General features: G+C 42.4%; 1 protein-coding gene across 1 annotated transcript in view; it reads right to left on the reverse strand.

Annotated features, from left to right (window-relative positions):
• Positions 1-15,988, reverse strand: part of LOC120054260 (spermatogenesis-associated protein 16-like) — a 48,583-nt gene extending 32,595 nt beyond the window's left edge. The window contains exons 1-2 of the mRNA XM_039001684.1: positions 15,434-15,988; positions 13,891-14,036 (exon numbers count right to left, since the gene is read on the reverse strand). Of these exons, the coding sequence (XP_038857612.1) occupies positions 13,891-14,036; positions 15,434-15,988 (701 nt within the window). The remainder of the gene's footprint in view (positions 1-13,890; positions 14,037-15,433) is intronic.
• Between the last annotated feature and the right edge of the window lie 7,977 nt (positions 15,989-23,965).

The raw sequence follows: 23,965 nt of genomic DNA on the forward strand, positions 1-23,965 counted from the left end.
CCATTTTATACAAGCATTGTCCTCTTATGTCTAGGCTTAAAAAGACACATCATCAAGATAACTACTGTAAAGCTAAATGAAATAAACAAATTAAATGATAATCATTTTGCTGGTAGAGTATGTTTTGACAGTGGATTTAGAAGTGGATATGAAAAAAATTATTCACTTTAACTTGATTGGTCAACTCCCCCAGCATCAATTTACATAATTTGTATCCTTTTGGGTTCCTGCAGTTCAGTGTTGTGGCACTCTAACTTTACCCACTCAGAGGGCTGTACGAAAATTAAAAAACAGTCACCAAAGATATGGGATAAAAGAAAGGAACTCAGTTGGTGAGGGATAAATATTGCACCATAATAATTAGTAGAGACCTTGAAGAGTAGGAATTTTTAAATAAATAGTTAACATGTAAAAAGGCAAAATGTGCTCAACCACGCGGTTCATAAGTCAATATAAGGTACTATAAAGTATGAAGATTTTTTTTTTATACAAATACAAATTGGTGAAGGAAATATTGAATTGTTGACAACACACTATATTATGCAACATAAATTGGTTAAACTGCATTTCATGCCCCTTGAGGTCAATTCATCCATATTCAGACTAAATGTCGCCTGTAAAATAATGCCTATAATATTAATACAAAAATGGTACTTTGTCAAAAATGTATTATCTCAAAAGGTAGTCTGAACATATGTGAAACATGTTGGAAAAACCTGGATCATTTCAAAATGTAAGAAAACTGTTTTAGGGGACATTGCACTATACACTGAGTGTACAAAACATTAGGAACACATTTCCATTACATAGACTGACCAGGTGAATCCAGGTGAAAGCTATGATCCCTTAATGATGTCACTAGTTAAATCCACTTCAAATCAGTGTAGATGAAGGGGAGGACACAGGTTAAAGAAGGACTTTTAAGCCTTGAAGCAATTGAGACATGGATTGTGAATGTGTGCCATTCTGAGGGCAAGACAAAAAAGATTTAAATGCCTTTGAACAAGGTATGGTAGTAGGTGCCAAGAGCACCGGTTTGAGTGTTTTCAAGAACTGCACGCTGCTGGGTCTTTCACGCTCAAAAGTTTTCTGTGTGTATCAAGAATTGTCCACCACCCAAAGGACATCCAGCCAACTTGACACAACTGTGGGAAGCATTAGAGTCAACATGGGTTTCATCCCTGGTAGAGCGCTGTCCTTTCTAAAATAAACATTAAATCTGAGAATAAAAACTATTGGAAGTTGTAGGATTTTACGGGGAAATATATACAGTACCAGTCAAAAGTTTGGACACACCTACTTACTTTATTTTACTATTTTCTACATTGTAGAATAATAGTGAAAACATCAAAACTATAAAATAACACATGGAATCATGTAGTATATTTGAGATTCTTCAAAGCCACCCTTTGCCTTGATGACAGCTTTGCACACTCCTGGCATTCTCTCAACCAGCTTCACCTGGAATGCTTTTCCAACAGTATTGAAGGAGTTCCCACATATGCTGAGCACTTGTTGGCTGCTTTCCTTCACTCTGTGGTCCAACTCATCCCAAACCATCTCAATTGGGTTGAGATTGGGTGATTGCGGAGGCCAGGTCATCTGATGCAACACTCCATCACTCTCATTCTTGGTCAAATAGCCCTTACACAGCCTGGAGGCGTGTTGGGTCATTGTCCTGTTTTAAAACAAATGATATTGGGAATAAGCACAAACCAGATGGGATGGCATATCGCTGCAGAATGCTATGGTAGCCATGCTGGTTAAGTGTGCCTTGAATTCTAAATAATTCACTGACAGCGTAATCAGCAAAGCACCCCGACACAATCACACCTCCTCCTCCATGCTTCACAGTGGGAACCACACATGCTGAGATCATCTGCTCACCTACTCTGCGTCTTAGAAAGACACAGCGGTTGGAACCAAAAATCTAAAATTCAGACTCATCAGACCAAAGGACAGGTTTCCACCGGTCTAATGTCCATTGCTCGTGTTTCTTGGCCCATGCAAGTCTCTTCTTATTATTGGTGTCCTTTAGTAGTGGTTTCTTTGCAGCAATTCGACCATGAAGGCCTCTATCACACAGTCTCCTCTGAACAGTTGATGTTGAGATGTGTCTGTTACTTGAACTGTGTGAAGCATTTATTTGGGCTGCAATTTCTGAGGCTCGTATCTCTAATGAACTTATCCTCTGCAGCAGAGGTAACTCTGGGTCTTCCTTTCCCGTGGTGGTCCTCATGTGAACCAGTTTCATCATAGCGCTTGATGGTTTTTGCGACTGCACTTGAAGAAACTTTCAAAGTTCTTGAAAATGTTCCTTATTGACTGACCTTCATGTCTTAAAGTAATAATGGACTGTCATGTCTCTTTACTTATTTGAACTGTTCTTGACATAATAAGGACTTGTTCTTTTACCAAATAGGGCCATCTTCTGTATACCACCCCTACCTTGTCACAACACAACTGATTGGCTCAAATGCATTAAGGAAAGAAATTCCAAACACCTGTTAATTGAAATGCATGCCAGGTGACTACCTCATGAAGCTGGTTGAGAGAATGCCAAGAGTGTGAAAAGCTGTCATCAAGGCAAAGGGTGGCTACTTTGAAGAATCTCAAATATATTTTGATTTGTTTTACACTTTTTTGGTTACTACATGATTCCATTTGTGTTATTCATAGTTTTGATGTCTTCACTATTATTCTACAATGTTGAAAATAGTAAAAATAAAGAAAAACCCTGCAATGAGTAGGTGTGTCCAAACTTTTGTCTGGTACTGTATATATACAGTGGGGAGAACAAGTATTTGATACACTGCCTACTTACAAAGCATGTAGAGGTCTGTAATTTTTATCATAGGTACACTTCAATTGTGAGAGACGGAATCTAAAACAAAAATCCAGAAAATCCCATTGTATGATTTTTAAGTAATTCATTTGCATTTTATTGCATGACATAAGTATTTGATACATCAGAAAAGCAGAACTTAATATTTGGTACAGAAACCCTTGTTTGCAATTACAGAGATCATACGTTTCCTGTAGTTCTTGACCAGGTTTGCACACACTGCAGCAGGGATTTTGGCCCACTCCTCGATACAGACCTTCTCCAGATCCTTCAGGTTTCGGGGCTGTCGCTGGGCAATACGGACTTTCAGCTCCCTCCAAAGATTTTCTATTGGGTTCAGGTCTGGAGACTGGCTAGGCCACTCCAGGACCTTGAGATGCTTCTTACGGAGCCACTCCTTAGTTGCCCTGGCTGTGTGTTTCGGGTCATTGTCATGCTGGAAGACCCAGCCACGACCCATCTTCAATGCTCTAACTGAGGGAAGGAGGTTGTTGGCCAAGATCTCGCGATACATGGCCCCATCCATCCTCCCCTCAATACGGTGCAGTCGTCCTGTCCCCTTTGCAGAAAAGCATCCCCAAAGAATGATGTTTCCACCTCCATGCTTCACGGTTGGGATGGTGTTCTTGGGGTTGTACTCATCCTTCTTCTTCCTCCAAACACGGCGAGTGGAGTTTAGACCAAAAAGCTCTATTTTTGTCTCATCAGACCACATGACCTTCTCCCATTCCTCCTCTGGATCATCCAGATGGTCATTGGAAAACTTCAGACGAGCCTGGACATGCGCTGGCTTGAGCAGGGGGACCTTGCGTGCTCTGCAGGATTTTAATCCATGACGGCGTAGTGTGTTACTAATGGTTTTCTTTGAGACTGTGGTCCCAGCTCTCTTCAGGTCATTGACCAGGTCCTGCCGTGTAGTTCTGGGCTGATCCCTCACCTTCCTCATGATCATTGATGCCCCACGAGGTGAGATCTTGCATGGAGCCCCAGACCGAGGGTGATTGACCGTCATCTTGAACTTCTTCCATTTTCGAATAATTGCGCCAACAGTTGTTGCCTTCTCACCAAGCTGCTTGCCTATTGTCCTGTAGCCCATCCCAGCCTTGTGCAGGTCTACAATTTTATCCCTGATGTCCTTACACAGCTCTCTGGTCTTGGCCATTGTGGAGAGGTTGGAGTCTGTTTGATTGAGTGTGTGGACAGGTGTCTTTTATACAGGTAACGAGTTCAAACAGGTGCAGTTAATACAGGTAATGAGTGGAGAACAGGAGGGCTTCTTAAAGAAAAACTAACAGGTCTGTGAGAGCCGGAATTCTTACTGGTTGGTAGGTGATCAAATACTTATGTCATGCAATAAAATGCAAATGAATTACTTAAAAATCATACAATGTGATTTTCTGGATTTTTGTTTTAGATTCCGTCTCTCACAGTTGAAGTGTACCTATGATAAAAAATGACAGACCTCTACATTTTGTGTCCTATTTCCTGTTAAAAGGAAAGGCTCACCGGTAGGTGCGAGTACTCTGGTGGGTTTTCTGCTTCCCTTACTCACACTCCGTTTAATGCCATTCTGCTGTGGGGCAACCAGTCGAAATCTCTCCGGGTCCTCATTGACTCTAGGGCTGATGAGAGCTTTTTTGGACTCTACCCTGGCTTCCCAAGCTGGGCATCCCCACTCAGCCCCTCTCCATTCCCATGGATGTTAGAGCGCTGGACAGGCGCTCTATAGGTCGAGTCACCTACAACACCACTCCCATCAACACCACTCCCATCAACCTATGCCTCACTGTCAGGGAACCACAGTGAGGCATTCCTGCTCATTAAGTCTCTTATTGGGATTCTCCTGGCTCCAGCGACACAATCCCCTCATTAACTAGTCTACTGGTGCCATCATGGGCTGGAGCACATTCTGCCACGCCCATTGCCTGAAGTCAGCACAACCTGCCCCGGGACCTCTTCCTGGGGGCTTGGAAGTTACCCCGGACCTCTCCGCCATTCCCGCAGAGTACCAGGACCTCCGGGAGGTGTTCAACAAGGCCCGCACCACTTCGCTTCCGCCGCACCGACCATATGACTGCAGGATTGACCTTCTCCCTAGCACTACTCCGCCCCGGGTACGACTGTACTCTGTCGGGACCAGAGACCAAGGCGATGGAGACCTACATTGGGGACTCCCTAGCTTCAGGATTAATCAGTCCTTCCTCTCCCGCAGGCACAGGGTTCTTCTTTGTGGAGAAGGACAAGACTGCGCCCGTGCATCGACTATCGGGGTCTCATTGACATAATGGTGAAGAACCGCTAACCGCTATCTCATCGGCCTTCAAGCCGCTCCAGGGGGTCACCGTGTTTTCCAAGCTGGATCTACGGAACGCCTACCATCTGGGGACGAGTGGAAGACCGCCTTCAACACGGCCAGCGGTCACTACGAGTATCTGGTCATGCCATTTGTCCCTACCAACGCCCCTGCTGTGTTCCAGGCTCTGGTTAATGATGTTTTCCGCTACATGTTGAACCGGTTCGTCTTTGTCTACCTCAATGATATGCTTGTCTTCTCCCGCTCCACGTCCGACAGGTTCTCCAACGCCTCCTGGAGAACCAGCTGTTTGTAAAAGCAGAGAAGTGCGAGTTCCATCGCTCCACAATCCCTTTTCTGGGTTACATCATCACTGCAGGGAGTGAAAACGGTGGTGGATTGGCCCCAGCCTACTTCCAGGGTGCAGCTGCAACGTTTCCTGGGGTTCGCCAACTTCTATCGCCACTTTATCCGGGGTTACAGCACCCCAGCACCCTGTCTGCACTCACCTCGCCCAAGGTTCCGTTCACGTGGTCTCCAGCTGCTGACCGAGTGTTCAGGACCTCAGAAATCGCTTCACCACAGCTCTCATCTTGGTTCATCCAAACCCATCCCGTCAGTTCGTGGTGGAGGCCGATGCTTCGGATGTCGGAGTGGGGACTATCCTGTCCCAGCATTCTGCCCTGGACCTCAAGCTACATCCCTGCGCCTTCTCCCAACGCCTCAACGCCACGGAGAAGAACCATGATGTGGGGAATCGTGAGCTTCTCGCGGTGATGATGGCGTTGGCGGAATGGAGGCACTGGTTGGAGGGGCAGAACATCCGTTCATCGTGTGGACCAACCACAAGAACCTGGAGTATCGCCGCACCGCCAAGCGCCTCAATTCCAGGAAAGCTAAATGGGCCCTGCTGTTCACACGGTTCAACTTGTCAAGCCGGATGCGCTGTCACGGCACTATAGCCCCATGACTACTACCTTGGAACCCAAGACCATCCATCCCACTTCGTGCCTGGCGACGGCACTCAGCTGGGGAATAGGAAAGCAGGTCCGTGAGGCGCAGATTTCCCAGCCAAACACTGGGGGGGGCCTGATAACCGGATGTTTGTTACTGACGTCGTCCGCTCCGCGGTCCTGGATCAGGCCCACACCTCCAGGTTTGCATGCCACCCGGGCTCCCGTCGGACCCTGGCTTTTGTGCGACAATGATTTTGGTGGTCTACCATGGTCCCTGATCTGTCCGCATTCGTCGCCGCTTGCACAGTTTGTGTACAGAACAAGACTCCTTGGCAAGCTCCGGCTGGTTTCCTCCAATCTCTGCCTGTCCCTCACCGTCCCTGGTCTCACATCTCCCTGGACTTTGTCACGGGTCTTCCCCCATCTGAAAGGCATTCTGCACCTTCATTGGGTCGTTGGCCAGCATGTCCTCCGGGTTCCACCCCCAGTCCAACGGCCAGTCGGAGCGAGCCAACAAGGACCTAGAGACTACTCCACGCTGCCTGGTCTCCGCCAACCCCACCACCTGGAGCCAGCAGCTTGTGTGGGTCGAATACACCCTTCCCTGCTCTGTCACGGGCCTGTCACCTTTTGAGTGTTCCCTGGGGTATCAGCCCCCGCTCTTCCCTGAGCAAGAAGAAGAGGTTGGCATACCTTCTGCCCAGATGTTTGTCTGCTGCTGTCGTCATACCTGGAGGAGAGCCCGGTCGGCCCTCCTCAAGACCACCTCCAGGTATGGATGACAAGCAGATCGCCACCGGACCCCGGCATTGGCTAGGGCAGAAGGTATGGCTGTCCACCCGGGATCTGCCCCTCCGGGTGGAATCCCGCAAACTCTCCCCCCGGTTTATCGGCCCGAAGTCATTAGCCCTTCTGCTGTTCGCCTTTTCTTCCCCCTCATATCCTTTGCCCGCCCCAACCCAATCCACTGAATAATTAACTGGTTTGAAAGCAGAGCTATTAAGTGCACAATCCACATTAACCTATAAAATAATTCTGTTTTGTCTGTCTGATGCATCTGAACTGTGCTTATGGTCAGGCCTAACATGCCATGGATCTTTTTTTGTAAATTATGTCTGAGTGTTGGAGTGTGCCCCTGGCTGTCCATAAACTAAAAAAACATGACAATTGTGCTGTCTTGTTTGCTTAATATTAGGAATTACCAATAATTTATACTTTTGCTTTTGATACTTAAGTATATTTTAGCAATCACATTTACTTTTGATACTTAAGTATATTTAAAACGAAATACTTTTAGACTTTTACTCAAGTAGTATTTTACTGGGTGACTTTCAGTTTTACTTCAGTAAATTAACTATTAACGTAACTTTACTTTTACTCAAGTATGAAAATTGGGTACTTTTTCCACCACTGCTCACACTCTTATAATGAGCTTGATGAGTCCTGTCAGAGATTTTCTACAGCAAGCTGTGGCATTTGGGGTGGAAAACAGCTGCTTATTCCTTATTTAACATCTTCGAGCTTTGGAATGTAACATTTGGGTGTTGATAACATTTCCTTTTGGCAAAAACTTCACAAACGGATCCAGAAGCAGGTCTGCCAGCCAACCTTTCTCAGATGAACTTCTCATTCAAAACCTGAGACATTGGACCTGGCTGGCATTATCAAATATAACAAATCAAATTTGATTTGTCACATGAGCCGAATACAACAGGTGTAGGTAGACCTTACCCCAAAATGCTTACTAACGAGCCCTTAATTAAGCAATGATGCAGTTTTGAAAAAAGTAAGAAATAAACTAAAGGAAAAATGGTAACAATAAAATAACAATAACGAGGCTATATACAAGGGGTACCAGAAACCAGTCAATGTGCAGGGTTAGTCAAGGTAATTGAGGTAATATGTACATGTACTGTAGGTAGGGGTAAATATGCATAGATAATAAACAGAGAGTAGCAGTAGAATATGTCAAGAATGTGAAGGAATGTGAATGCATGTCAATATGCATGTGTGTGTGTGTTCATGTGTATATGCCTCCAGTGAGTGTACATTGAGCCTGTACAATAGTCAGTGCAAAACATTTTAATAAATAAGAATAAAATTATGGGGTCAATGTAAATAGTCCGGGTAGCCATCTGATGAACTTTTCAACAGTTTTATGGCTTGGGGGTAGAAGCTGTTAAGGAGTCTTTTGGTCCCAGACTTGGCGCTACGGAACCACATGCCATGCGGTAGCAGAGAGAACAGTCAACAGTCTATGTCTTGGGTGGCTGGAGTCTGACACTGCCTGGTATTGAGGTCCTGTACGGCAGGAAGCTCGGCCCCAGTGATGTACTGGGCCGTACGCACTACCCTTTGTAGCGCCTTGTGGTCTGATGCCGAGCAGTTGCCATTCTGGTGATGCAACCAGTCAGGATGTTCTCAATGGTGCAGCTGTAGAACTTAGAGAATCTGAGGTCCCATGCCAAATCGTTTCAGCCTCCTGAGGGGGAATAGGCATTGTTGTGCCCTCTTCATGACTGTCTTGGTGTGTTTGGACAATGAAATTAAGTCACATTTTATTGGTCGCATACACCTATTTAGCAGATGTTATTGCGGGTGTAGCAAAATGCTTGTGTTCCTAGCTCCAACAGTGCAGTAATATCTAACAATTCACAACAACACACACAAATCTAAAAGTAAAATAATTATCTTAGGCTTGTGTGCGGCTGCTCGGCCGTTGGAACCCATTTCATGAAGCTCCCAACGAACAGTTATTGCGCTGACATTGCTTCCAGAGGCAGTTTGGAACTCGGTTGTGAGTGTTGCAACCTAGGACAGATGATTTTTACACGCTACAGCACTCGGTGGTCCCATTCAGTGAGCTTGTGTGACCTACCACTTCGCGGCTGAGTTGTTGTTGCTGAGCTGTTCTACTCCACAATAACAGCACTTACAGTTGATCAGGGCAGCTCTAGTAGGGCATACATTTTACTAACTGACTTGTTGGAAAGGTGGCGTCCTATGACATTGCCTCGTTGAAAATCACTGAGCTCTTCAATACGGGCCAATCTACTGTCAGTGTTTGTCTATGGAGATTGCATGGCTGTGTGCTTGATTTTATACACCGGTCAGCAACGGGTGTGGCTGAAATAGATTAATCCACTAATTTGAAAGGGTGGCCAAATACTTCAGTATATATATTTGCTAATGCTTGACTAAAGAAAATTGAGATCAACCCTAAACCAAAGAGAATTCTCTTTGGAGGTAATACGGTCAGCATTTGATTGCGAGGTATTCTAGGTCGGGTGAACAAAAGGACTTGAGTTCCTGTACATTATCACAATCACACCATGAGTAGTTAATCATGAGACATACACCTCCGCCTTTCTTCTTCCTGGCGAGTTCTTTATTCCTGTCTGCGCAATGTACTGAGAACCCAGCTGGTTGTCTGGATGGGGACAGTATATCTGGAGAGAGACATGATTTCGTGAAACAGAGTATGTTACCATGATGTTTCTCTGTAAGGAGATCCTCACCCTGTGCTTGTCTACTTTATTGTCCAGGGACTGAACATTAGCGAGTAATATACTCGGAAGCGGTAGATGGTGTGCACAGCTCCTGAGTTGGACTAAAAGTCCACTCCGAATACCTCTTCTCCACCTGCGGCATCTTGGAGCAGCATCTGGGATAAGTTCAATTGCCTTGGGGGCAACAAACAAAGGTTCTAATTTGGGAAAGTTGTATTTCTGGTCAGAATGCTGGTGAGTTACAGCCGCTCTGATATCCAAAAGTTATTTCCGGTTGTATGTAATAACACAAAAAACGTTCTAGGCTAATAATGTAAGAAATAACAAAACAATTAAAAATACTGCGAAATTGCTTAGGAGCTAGAAGCAGAGCTGCCATGTCTATTGGCACCATCTTTCTCATTGACATATCCTTAGTGATGTGGACACAAAGGAACTTGAAGCTCTCGACCTGCGCCACTATAGCCCCGTTGATGTGAATGGGGGCATGACCGGCCCTCCTTTTCCTGTAGTCCACGTTCATCTTATTTGTCTTGCTCACATTGAGGGAGAGGTTGTTTTCCTGGCACCACACTGTCAGGTCTCTGACCTCCTCCTATAGGCTGTCTCATCGTTGTCGGTGATCAGGCCTACCACCGTTGTGTCGTCGGCAAACTTAATGGTGGTGTTGGAGTTGTGCGTGGCCACACATTTGTGGGTGAACAGGAGTACAGGAGGGGAATAAGCATGTACCCCTGAGGGACCCCCCTCCCCGTGTTGAGAAACAGCAGAGAACATTCACAGCCTTTTATGAAGTCATATCGTTCTGTTATTCTGACAGGGCCAGAGCATATCACCATCTCCCTAATCAGGAAATCATGGCAACTTAGTTCTGTTCTCTCCTTAAAAGTAGAACACTATTCTCCTTTGATGTCTGGGGACCTGTTTGTCTGAATCTGGTCTGACATTGTCTGGCTGGCTAATTGACATCTCAGCACCACTCTCAATGTATTGTAAACACGTACCTGAAGCTAAGGAGAAAAATCTGCTAGACAGCGAGATAATGCAATATGAATGTCAGTGCCACTGATCACTTTGTGAAAGTTTTGTTAACTCCTTGCACAGAAACAACCCACAAATGCTCAGTATCCTTCCCTAAAACTGTTTATGGCCATCCTATTTTATCTACATGGAAACAATTACCTGAGTAGGGCTTGGCTCTTTAAAGCCTCCCAGATAATTACCGCCATTAATCTGCTGCCTTAACTAAATGGCTGGCATTTAGATGAACGCACAGCTTTGTAGCTATAGTTTCTTGTACGTAAGTGTTCTATTTTAAACTTTACAGACAGAAATGCCAAGTAAATGGCCATTGTTCAATGAAGGTGAGGTTCATTGCTTTTAGGGAAGAAAAGAGAAACTTCCTCAGTCACATATATAGCTTGAGAACACACACCGCTACGGTGTAGCACTACATCAGGAACAATAATAATGAAAATGCACTAACTGGTAAAACATAATGACTCAATCATACTTTAGATCTGTACGTACATCAATTAATCTACTGAGAAGAAATGAGGAAAGTAAATCTAATTTACATAAGGGACACTCAAATTCTCTCAGTTTAATTTTTTTTCAGTCTGAGGAAGATGTTGGGATCTGAAAATAACTGTTTGTAGATGACAAACAGTTTGTATATGTGCGATTTGACAATATGAGAACAGAACAGCATTGGAAGAGAGATGGCATCTACAACCTGAAGACGAGTCAGACGCAGCCTTGGAACAGAAAGTAATCCATAAACACTGTCATCACAGCGGGTTCAAAGACTGCACCATGGTATTTTTATCTGTATTGTTTTGTCGGGTTCCAGCCTCCTAAACTAATACATACAAAATCCATTTATGGGGGAATCGTCATGGCTTTCTTTGATCGAATCCCGCCTTTCCTGCTCAAAGCCAGCTCCTATGAAGCAACAGAAAATACAGAATGCACCACATTTACAGCCGGTAAATGCAACAACAACAAAAATACAAAAGGGAAAAAATGATCTGTAATCCATTTGTCGTTTCAGGAGCTGTGAACATGTGCGCTTGCTTTGAACCCATTGATTTTCTAAGTGTTACCAACTCCATAAAGCAAACTTGCATTCAGATTATCTTTTGTGCAACCAACACAGCACGGCTGAGAAAGAAATGTAGGCAGCTGCCATTAGTTGAATAATAATATTCACTTGTTCGAAGGTAGGGCATACTACCTTTATATATATATATGACATACTGCTCCTGTGGAAGTATTAAACAGCCCTTTTCAAACTTTTCTGGACAAATATCCTTTTCTAATGTTTGACTGGTTTTACATACTCCCAAAACATATTTTCAGTTCAAAACCGCTGCTCTAAACTACCTGTCACCCTGATCCAAAATGACCACATGCCAGAGCTGAAATCGGCAACAGTAGACAGAGCCCAAAAACAACCAAACACTTGACTTGTCTGTCAGTAAACAAGCCTTGAGATCCTTTGTCACAAGTACATGTTTTCTGATTCTATACTGCACATCAACATCTTTGGATTAAATATATTTTTTCCCCCTCACCCATCTACACACAATACCCCATAACGACAGTGAAAACATGTTTTTAGAAATCTTCACAAATGTATTGAACATTTAAAACAGAAATCTAATCCTTTGTTAGAATCCCCTTTGACATTGTTTACAGCTGTGAGTCTTTCTGGGTAAGTCTAAGAGTTTTGTACACCTGGATTGTACAACATTATTCTTTTGAAAATGCTTCAAGCTCTGTCAAATGGGTTGTTGATCATTGCTCGACAACCATTTTCATGTCTTGCCATAGAATTACAAGCAGATTTAAGTCAAAACTAACTCAGCCACTCAGAAACATTCACTGTCTTCTTGGTAAGCAACTCCAGTGTAGATTTGGCCTTGTGTTTTAGATTATTGTCCTGCTGAAAGGTGAATTAATTTCCCAGTGTCTGGTGGAAAGCAGACTGAACCAGGTTTTCCTCTATGATTTTGCCTATGCTTAGCTCCATTCTGTTTCATTTTTATCCTGAAAAACTCCCCAGTCCTTAATGATTACAAGCATACCCATAACATTATGCAGCCACCACTATGCTTGAAAATATGGAGTGGTACTCAGTAATGTGTTGTATTGGATTTGCCTCAAACATAACACTTTGTATGCAGAACAAAAATGCTTTGCCACATTTTTTGCAGAATTACTTTAGTGCCTTGTTGCCAACAGGATGCATGTTTTTGAAAATGTTTATGCTGTACAGGCTTCCTTCTTTTCACGTTGTCATTTAAGTTAGTATTGTAGAGTAACTACAATGTTGTTGATCCATCCTGGCTGCTATCACAGCCAATAAACTCTGTAACTGTTTAAAAGTCACCATTGGCCTCATGATGAAATCCCTGAGCGGTTTCCTCCCTCTCTGGCAACAGAGTTAGGAAGGACGCCAGTCTCTTTGTAGTGAGCGGGTATTGATACACCACCAAAAGTGTAATTAATAACTTCACCATGCTCAATAGGTGTCCTTCTTTGCAAGGCATTGGAAAACCTTGCTGTTCTTTATGCTTGAATCAGTGTTTGAAATTCACTGCTTGACTGAGGGACCTTACAGATAATTGTATGTTTGGGGTACAGAGATGAGGTAGTCATTCAAAAATCATGTTAAACAATATTATTGCACACAGAGGGAGTTCATGCAACTTATTATCTGACTCTTAAAGCACATTTTTACTCCTAACTTATTTATGCATGCCATAACAAAGGTGTTGAATACTTTCTGAAGACACTGTAGCTCCATACATAACAGGCCCAGACAGGGGAAAAGTTTCACATACAGTATAGTTCTCAGGCACTGTGTGCTTCCAAGGGTAAGAAGACAGTGGGGCCAAGACAGGGTGAGTTATGGGGGTCCAGGTCTGGGTCCTAATGGAGGGGGCGGTGGACAGGTGTAATGGTCTGACTAACAGGCAGGTCGGAGGGACAGAGGCAAGTGGAGGTCAGGCGGGTGGGCAGCATGTAAACTGCTCAGAAATAACTAGCTTTATCCCTGCTCCATTAACACATCCTCCCTTTTATACGCATGGAATCAACAGTATACAGAGAAATACCTTTTAGACTGCTTTTGGCTACACAAGATGGGGGTAATGGTTATGTTATCCTTCTGCACAAAATGGATGTCTATGGGAGTTGTATTCAGGCTTGTTGTGGGTAATTCTGACTTACTCTCCCTGCTGAGTCCTTTGCTGGGTGTTTTTGTGAATATAAAATCCTTACCTGTGGGAGTGGTTGAGGGCTATCTTCGGTCTCTTCAGTCTCAGGTAACAGGCAACAAGTCTGGACTCAATCAAACTGGCAACCTTAGAAATGTCTTCATACACCGCATGCAAAGATTGTTCAACTGCAGCGCCTTTTGAACACAGCTGAGAGAGAGAGAGAGAGAGAGAGAGAGGCTTTCACTACACAAATCTCACAATTGAGTTACAGAACAATCTCTCCCTCGATAACAACCTGAGTATTTCAACATTAGAACACAAAGCTTCTCAAAATAGACAGAAATTAGTAAAATCTCAGAAGGCAGAATGTTGGCACATTTGACATCAAGTCTAAGAAATACTTTTGTCTATGCAATTATCATATGAACAGAACATTTCAAACAAGTCCTGTTTTTTTTCTTCTAGGGATCATGGAAAACATGTCTGATGTGTAGTTGGGGTGACCAGTAACACACAGATGAGTCATCAGAGGAGCTTAATCAAATGACTATAACAACATTTTAGTGCCACTGGCAAAACTATGCAGCATGTGCTAATTATAGGACCTCTCAACAATGTACGGTAAAGGATTCATGAATGATTCATTTGCATATAAGAGACTGAGATGTACCTGGCGATGCACTAATGAAATAATTTATTTCAGCAGACAATAAACTGAGATTTTTACATTGAACACTAGACCAGAGGGGTATACTACAAAGCAGGTTCAAGGAGTTATCCAGATAACTTGCCTAAATATTCTGATATAGTATAACATTTTACTTTTAGAAAGATAGGCATGGTCTAATAAATTCAGCATATATAAGTTTATATTTTTTAATGAACCAGAAAATTAATAGTCATTTGTGCTTGATCATCAAAGTTTCTCTGGGCATGAACGTCTAGTTCTGATTTACATTTGGCTGAGTTTTCAACTTATGTGAATTCAACGTCAAATCTACAAAAAAGGTCACCATGTCATTAAAAGTTGGGTGAAATGAAGACGAAATGCCCTTTCATTGATGACTTCTTGCAAATCCAATCAGTTTTCCACATTGATTCAACCTCATCACATAGATTTTTTGAGGTTGAAATAACGTGGAAACAATGTTGATTCAACCAGTTTTTGCCCAGTGGGTTAGCTGGTTAACTAATGTATCCTGCTCTAAGTTTGCTGCTTTGTGGGATTTTTAAAGTACATACGCTTTGTAATAAGCTGCTTTGTTTTAATCATACAACATTGTGCCATACAAGACAAACAGATGTACACAACTGTATCTAAAAGATGTATTACATTAAAGGCCATGACATTTGTAACACATGCTATCTGTGAAAATAGAGGTCATATACCCTGCGGGAAAGCTGGCTGTTGCCATAAGTTCTGGCAGTTTTCATTTCAAGTTTTCAACACTTTGATTTAAAAAGGTTTGACAATCATTTTACAAGACCGGGGAGGGATGGAGACAATAAATAATGATGTAATCTATTTGTTTAGGAAGTGAACAAATAAATAAATAAATAAATGAGGAAGGACTATGGACAGATTTAATTTAAATATCAAGTACCTCCAGAGCTGTGGTAAAACGACTGGCTGCGATCCCATATTTCTTCTGTTGGTAGTATGAGTCGGCATCCTGTAAGGCTACATCCAGCCATTTGTCAATTTGAGGCAGAAAGCCGAGATTAGGTCCACTTGGAGGGCCTACTATTTCAGAGGCTTGACACATAAATTGTGAAGCCGAGGAGGTGACTGGGGACTTGGAGGGCTGCTGGGTAATGTTGTGCTGCTCGTCACCATACACTAGCTTCATCTCAGCTGCCAACAGGCTTTTTAAAGAGATACGAAGGAGTGGAGGTAAGGGGCTTCCCTCATCACACACCCCCTGCTTCTCCACTAGTGGTCTATCGCTAACACCCCTGCTGTCCGTCATTCTCTTCTTGGGCCTGGTGCTGTTTCCCCTCACTCTCGCCTTCCTCCTCTTATTTGGGCCACTTTCCTTGGGTGGTGGTGGTGCCTGGGTATTGTGAATCAGATCCACTTCTGTCTCTGTAGCCGAGCTTGGTCTCCCTGGCGGAGCCTGATTATCTGAAAGCTGTGGAACTCCTGCAGATTGAACCATGATGCGCCTGCAGGAGATGATCACCAATATGAACAGATAATGTAGACTCATGAGGCCAAAGACTCAAAAAAAAGTTGGAAAAGTTCTGAGGCAAGAATATACTTGTTACTGTGTAGCCTGGCCCTAAGCATTGTGACTGTTTGTGTGTGGGAAGAAATCTCAAAGAGAAACATGGTTTAGATGTCAAATTCCTGCAAAATATGCGTTATAGCTTATAAACCATTCCTAGTCTTCATCAGAACTTTTCAAAGTAGAAAATATGAAGTTTCTCAAACATGAGGTTGGCCTAGAGACAGATTACATAATGGTAGGCCTAACCTTGCCCCCTGTCTAATTGTGCATTAACCAGGGTACGGTGGGCCTACAACTGTGCAATAATTTGTTATATGTAACCTAGACTGCTTTCAAAGTCAGAGATTCTGAAAGTCACGCGGACGCTATCCACAGATCTTGCTCAGTAGCGACATCAATTCGCTGCTAATGGGTGCGTTTTAGTAAACATATTAGGCAACACCATATATATTTAACGGCTCTTTGGTATGTAGGCTAGATGGGATTTGTTACTCACCTGTATTTTGCTTGCTTGTTATGTGGGTTGTATGCATTCGATCATCTGCATTCGGTTCGTAAAACAACATTCTGTTAGACCATTTGAAAGCGTTCTTCAGGTGTTTGGATTCCATGCTTTATCATTCGCGGCAAATTTGTGCAACAAAATAAAAACACGCCTGTTCATAAAACACGTATTTGATTCCAGTATTTCAACATAAACACATAGACTTAGGTGAAATGTACTTGTACACTGTCGTCTGCTGCAACCTGATTACAGTTTTTGGGTATGGCGAAAGTGGCATCTAGACTAGAGTTTCCCCAACTCCGGTCCTCGAGTACAACCAACAGTAGGCCTACACATGTTTGTTGTAGCCCCGGACAAAAACAGCTGATTCGACGTGTCAAGGTCTTGATGATTAGATCAGTTTCTCAAAGTGGGGTCTGTGGAGGTACTGCAGGGGTTGGTCCACAGCCAGATCAAACATTTTCATTTTTAATTAATATTACTAACAACTACAGGTAAAAATAATTGGCCAAGGGATCAGTGGAATAGGTTTAGAGTGTGTAATACAATAAAATGTAATATTATGAATCTACAATTTATGTTATTAATCCTGGGCAACATGGGCCTTGGAGCCAAGGCTCACAAGGATATTTGTATCCACAGTGCTCCACCAATTATACGTTTCAACTCAATACTTCTTGTATTCCCCCTCAAGATTTTTTATTTTTATTTTTTGCTTTTATAAATGCACTACTTTAAGAATGCAACGTTTTCTCTCTGCCTCATGGAAAAAATGTAGAATTGCAGGATATTAGCATTAAAGCTGCAACAACAACACAAATATTTCTGCACCATGATATGTGTGCTGCGAAACTTTTCCTAATCTTTATTATTATTTTCTGAACACGTAAACGTGATCTGTGGAATGCACATGGCATTTTGACTTGGGACCACCAGTTCTGCTCAGATAGTACATTGAATAGCATGGTTACATCTGCATCGTTGTTTCAAATCCAGTGCACTTAGACTGTTGGTATATTCGTGTCATTTGAGGGTCGCATCATGAGCAAAGTAACTTGTATCATTTTACTTCACCTGTGAGAACCATAAGCAAGTCTAGCCATTCATAGACGCTAACTACCTTTAGGTTTATTGATGAAGGTGTAACCTTCCCGGTGGACTTCTGTTAAGAGCCCGACGCTTACTGTTCATCACATGCGGTACGGTTTTGGAAACATAAGGAACATAGCTTTCATATCAGTAAGAAATATGTTTCTCCAAACAATTGGTTAAATTACATCACACCTTTTATAGAGTTAGGTTTAGTGTTCCCACACGGCCATATCTCCATGTTACAGTGTGCGTTTACGGAAGACAGACTGAAGACAGATGGAAGACAGGAGACCACCTGTGCCTATTAGCTATCTAGGGTGTTCGAACACCTGTGTGTAAGCAAAACTGGGAAGGAAGTGTAGCGGAAGTGCAGTTTGTCGGCTGGAGGCACACAGCCTATATACACTTACTGTGCAAACCTGCTACAGTAAGTGTAGATTTTTTTATTGAACGATTATTTCTCTCTGATATGAAAGATAAGTTCCATATGTTTCGAAAACTGTATTGCAAGCTATGATTATTGACGGTTCTAAACATTAAAACAGAGCATTGGGATTGTAGTTTACATGGTCCCAACAGTAAGCGGTGCTTATAGCTGAGAACCCTTAGGATGAGGCAGAATGCCTTATTAATGCCATGGCTTCTCAAGAGCAAGTGGACACTGATTGGCAGGCTAAAAAGTATGCTTGTGTTGGAGCTCCTGACAATATAGGCTACCAGAAGTATCTTGAACCAAAATAGAACATTATTTGTGCCTTTTATATGGTCTTTATATGGGTACAAAGCATTTGAAAAGTCTCTCTGGAGGAATTATTTAAACAAGGAACTGGGTGCGCTATAATAATCTATAGTTTCAACAGTGAGAATGAAGATGCTCAGATGGCTTGACAGTAACTTGCTATGTTTATAGACATCCCATAATTCACAGCGACATTGTACCTCAGCAACAGCTTGGTGACAGATGTATAATTTTGCCTCTAAGGAGAGTGAATCTGCCATTTGTCTCCAGCAGAGGTAGTTAACATTCTAACCTCTCAAGAGTAATGAATGTTCTGCACACATCCGTTTCTATTTGATACCTACATTATATCCATGAATCTGTGTCTGACTTTGGTATTAGTCTACATGTCAGTCTCACTTGTGGTACTCCTAACACAACTTGTGCCTATTGTCAAGGCAATTTTTCTGGTTTTCATAGTGCAGAGAATGTTAAACCTTATCACATGCAGATGGGGATAAGTGTATGGAGTAAATGAATAAAATGTCTGAACCCTCCCATCCCAATCTCTTAGATGGTGTAATTCTGCCATTTTTAGTCTGCTGCATCAAGATGGCACTTAAAACTGACAGACCCAATTAAAGAGAAAATGTGTCAATGTCATCAGATGGCCCCAAGTCTTTTTTGTCTCTTCATTCTCTGGTTTAGAATGTGAAACTAAAGTAACACTAAAAGCTTGGTATTGTATGATACTCATTTGCAATTGTGAAGATTTATCATACAACTTTGACTTAGAGTTCCTTAGAAATGACAAACGAGCTGGAGGGTGCTCAAGTATGGTGTCACATTCAGCTCTTCTAGGACTGCACTCAACCTGTCTGTGTCATTTTACCAATACCCTGTACTGTGCTATGGGGTTCTTAATGGTTCAGAGTGAATGATACACTAGACAAAGACTATGAGTGTGTAGAGCCATTTGATCTCCTGTTGTTTTGAGGGTCAAAGTACAGTTTCAGCAGGTCATATTTTCAGTAGACTCAGTAAGGCTGTCTTCATTTTCAACAATAAGACAGGTGTTGTTTAAATGCAGTAGCTTCTCTAACCCCCATCCAGTGATTTCTTGAGGGTTCTCTCCTGTGGCAGAAAGCTTTTGTTGTTCCTAGGGCTGAGACAGTCATGGAATTTTGGATGACGGTAATTGGCCAGCCAAATGACCACGGTCACAGTAATAACAGTTAGAAATGCACATTTTCTCCTCTCGTCCGCTCCTGACTGCATTTGTAGCATTAGAAATTGAATGAATAGAACGGGGATCCCCTTTAAGTCAAAGATGGCATAATGGGTGGACTGGCGGCCATTGCGAGTGTACCCATAGGAGCAAAGCAGGAAGTAAAATATGTGCTAAAATGTGCTGTGATTTGTTGATTAAACTCAACTGACGTTACAAACAATACATTACATTGGATGAGCCACATCAGTTAACATCATTTGAATGAACATTCTACATTACCATGCAAATTATTGCATTACAATACCAGACTGCCATTGCGAGTGTACCCATGAGTTTACCAGTCAAGTCAAATTGCCAGGGTTAGAGGTTCCAAGACCGTTCTATTTATTCTATTTCTATATGTGCTGCTGCTGCATTGTGGAGGCATTGCCTAGGCAACCGTAGACTACTTTGCTTGTTTCAGCAAGGAGCAAAGTTTCATCATGTTGTTAAGAGTCCATGTTATGGCTAAAACGGACTCAACCTCACAAATGTTCGGTCGTCCCAACTTCAATTAGCTGTTTTTTTCCACTCAAAAAAGAAGAAAACTAATTATTTTAACGGTTATGATGGTCTTCATTCATAACCGTCGATTACACAGTTGTACGATAATTGTGCCAGCCGTAGTTGTTCCTTTCCAGTCATCTGAGTGACAGGACCATGGTACTGGCACATGTTGCACAGCAGATTGGACGTAGACAATCGACGCAGAACAGCAGACACAGCTATTTCTCTGTTGCCTATTGTTTCCCCTTGATGCATATAAATAGCTGTTTATTCCACCTTTTGCTTACCACTCGTTTTAGTGGCTGGGTTCGATGTCACAGTCCACACGGCCTGGCAAAGTGAAATTTATAAAAGACCTCAGCTCTGAATTATTAGATAGTCCATTAGAGACAATCTTATGGTGCTGTAAATGGCTGTTATATGACTAGTGCGGAGTACATCTGTGTGAAATACTCTTATTACAGAACAGTTTCTTTGCATCTGTATTTGTCTAGAGGGCAGTTAAGAGCTGTACCATTTCCTGGATAAGTAAGTGGAGGGCTGTTATAGTATGCCATATTTCACGTTAAAGAAGTGCTTCTGGACACAGCTGCACTTTCTAAAGTCAAGTCTTTATATTTTTCTCTCAATCTCTTTGCTAATAATGAGATAGCAGCTCATCCATATGCATCTACCTTACCCGAGGAGGACCTTGGAAGTATGTTTATGCTTAGTCTAACACACTATTCACAATGAAATAGAAAGCCGTCACAGAGACATCCTTGAGAGTTCTTGCTGCTACATTTGTTCCTTCTCATAATTGCAACCCAATAAATAGACCTTGCTCACCCTACCCTGGAAAAGATCATACTGATGATATGCTACAGTAGAATGCATCTCCTTGCATATTGAGTAGTCAAGCGTGGAGAGTCGTAATGACATAAAAGGTGTCGACGTCTCCCGATGGAGAGGCTGCTGCTATGTGGATGGTTTGGAGGAGGGGTGGGTAACTCATTCTGGCTTCCTCTCTGCAGTGGTGGGTCTACTGTTAGACCCTACAGCTTGAAGCTTTTCCTGAGCCCCAAATAACCAAATTGAGCCCCAAATAACTTGAGTGGATATCTAATGAAGAAAGTAGGGCCATATAAAAATCAGTTTGCTCACAAAGGCTGACACGGCTGATTAAATAAATCATGTAAACTGGTTGTAGCTGCAGTATAACAGCAAACAGCATAGGGAGACAAGGCTAGTACTCATCAGGAGTCAAAGTTAGTACCAGTGTGTGACGCACAAAAGCGTAGTGGGTGCGGAGTCAGGCGCAGGAGGCAGAAAGTACTGAGTAGTGTTTGTTTTAATAAGGCACAGGGAAAAAATCGTGCGCGCCAAACACACATAGGCGCAACAAACACGAAACCCAAAACCAGGACCAAAATAGCCCAGAGGGAAATCCCAAAACGAAAACACGTTACCAATAACCTACCACACACAAACACAGTGGAAAAAATAAGTCCGCACAAAGAGCAGGCGGGCCGACTAGCTTAAATAGCCCAACTAAACGTAAACACGAAACAGGTGTAACTAATAAGACAAAACCAACAGAAAAGGGAAAAGGGATCAGTGGCAGCTAGTAGACCGGTGACGACGACCGCCGAGCACCGCCCGAACAGGAAGAGGAGCCACCTTCGGTAGGAGTCGTGACACAGTGCTAATGTAGTGGTTCTGGTTAGAGGAGGAAGAGGATGTGGAAGGGTGGGTGCTAATGTAAAATTAATTTAGAAATACAAATAATAATATTAATTAAAATCATCAGTCCTTAACTGATTAACAATACAAATAAATTGGTTCAGAAGAGATTCTGACTTCTTCTTCTAAGTAATGAGCATAACAGAATCAAAGTGAAATGGAAGCTCTGTGTTATTTTGTTACTACAAAAAAAATTGCTAAATATGCCAACTTTGTAATCCAAGATTCCACTGAGTTAATGAAATGGACATCAATATGCTGCTAACAGTATATCTTCCTCTACTGTCTCTGTCCCCATACTGGGCTCAAACAAGGGATCCTATGCTTTGCAACACACGTAACCACCTCCTTGCCAATGTACCAACCGTTTGAACTATACAAAGAGTACCAATTAGACAGCCCCATCAGCGACATTTCAAGCTAGCTGTGGAGTGAGTTTACAGCACGTTCTTTACTCTGTTCTATCTAGGGTTAAACCAATTCCAGCACTGACCCTTGACTTCAAATCATAAACCTTACTCTCTGCCAATACTTAATTAAATCCATATGTCATCAGATTTATTTTGGGGTAAATCACCATGAGGATAAGTATCTGGTTCTTAGAGTAATATACCATGGTGTGGAATAAATGTGGATGAGAAAATGCTTTCGGGCCATATCAAGAGCCCTACAATCTTCTACTCTGTATGTTTTCATCTAAAACGATACACTTCAAATATATATATTTTTAAACTGTTGGATATACCACACATTATCTATGTGTCCCTCTAGAAATGCGGTTGAGGTCTGCCTTGCTATGACAATTCCCTGCTTCGGTGGGAAGTGTTCTTTATTCATACTCGGTTGAATTACTTTTGAGGGTGTTGGTACTAGACATGATGCAGGATTTCCAACCACAACATTACTGACGTAATATAATGTATGGTTCTGGGCTAATATACTTGCCCAACTTTAGTTGAACCTCTTTTGACTAAAAGTAAACAGGCTTGGAGAAACGTCTTTAATGTTCAAACAGGCTTGGAGAAACGTCTTTAATGTTCAAACAGGCTTGGAGAAACATCTTTAATGTTCAAACAGGCTTGGAGAAACATCTTTAATGTCCAAACAGGCTTGGAGAAACATCTTTAATGTCCAAACAGGCTTGGAGAAACATCTTTAATGTCCAAACAGGCTTGGAGAATCATCTTTAATGTCCAAACAGGCTTGGAGAATCATCTTTAATGTCCAAACAGGCTTGGAGAAACATCTTTAATGTCCAAACAGGCTTGGAGAAACATCTTTAATGTCCAAACAGGCTTGGACATTAACGTTGCCATGCAGCTTTTTGGCTCAGCTTTTTGAAAGGAAAATGGTTAAATACTGCAGAAATTAAAACGTGGGCCCATTACTTTGTATGAATTGACCACATATTGAGCAGCCTTTGTAGTGTATAAATATGTGCTGTATATGAGAATGTTGTAGGAAATGGCAAGGTCAATACAATGTTCAGTGGATCTGTTTCATTAACACACTCAGATCCCCCGTGTGTAAGCCGTTTTCACTGTCAGTTGAGATCTCAGCTGTCTTGGATCAAGGACAGTAAGCTCAGCTGTACCTTTGTTTTACCATCAGATGCATTCTAAAGGTTGCATTGCTGTAAATTTGTGTTTTGTGTACTATAGTGAGCTTTACTTTCCACCACTTTGTCTACAACAATACGCTTTTAAGTGATACCATGTTTTAACATACAATAAATTCTCATCAAGAGAGATGCATAAAACATGCACACAACTACCTGTTTGCCCAAAAGGAGAATGTGGATCCAAAAGCTAATAGTGGATGCAGGAGAAGAAAGTGCGCTTGGTGGAAGGCGATGAGAGACAACAGCAGTTGAATGAAAGTGAATAAATAAAAGCATGGTAAAGATTGTTATATTATGTCAGAGAAAGTGTGCATCCATTGTCCTCTCTATGGATTTCAGTGTTAGCCATAGTTGGCCTGGCAGCATGGAGGACTCTGTCTCTGTCAGTGTTATGGATGGTGCTGGCCCAATGCTGTTGCTGAGTGCTAGGCTTTTCACGGGACCCACAGAGAGTGTCATCACTATGATGT

This window comes from Salvelinus namaycush, chromosome 10, assembly GCF_016432855.1.
Source record: "Salvelinus namaycush isolate Seneca chromosome 10, SaNama_1.0, whole genome shotgun sequence".
Taxonomy (NCBI): domain Eukaryota; kingdom Metazoa; phylum Chordata; class Actinopteri; order Salmoniformes; family Salmonidae; genus Salvelinus; species Salvelinus namaycush.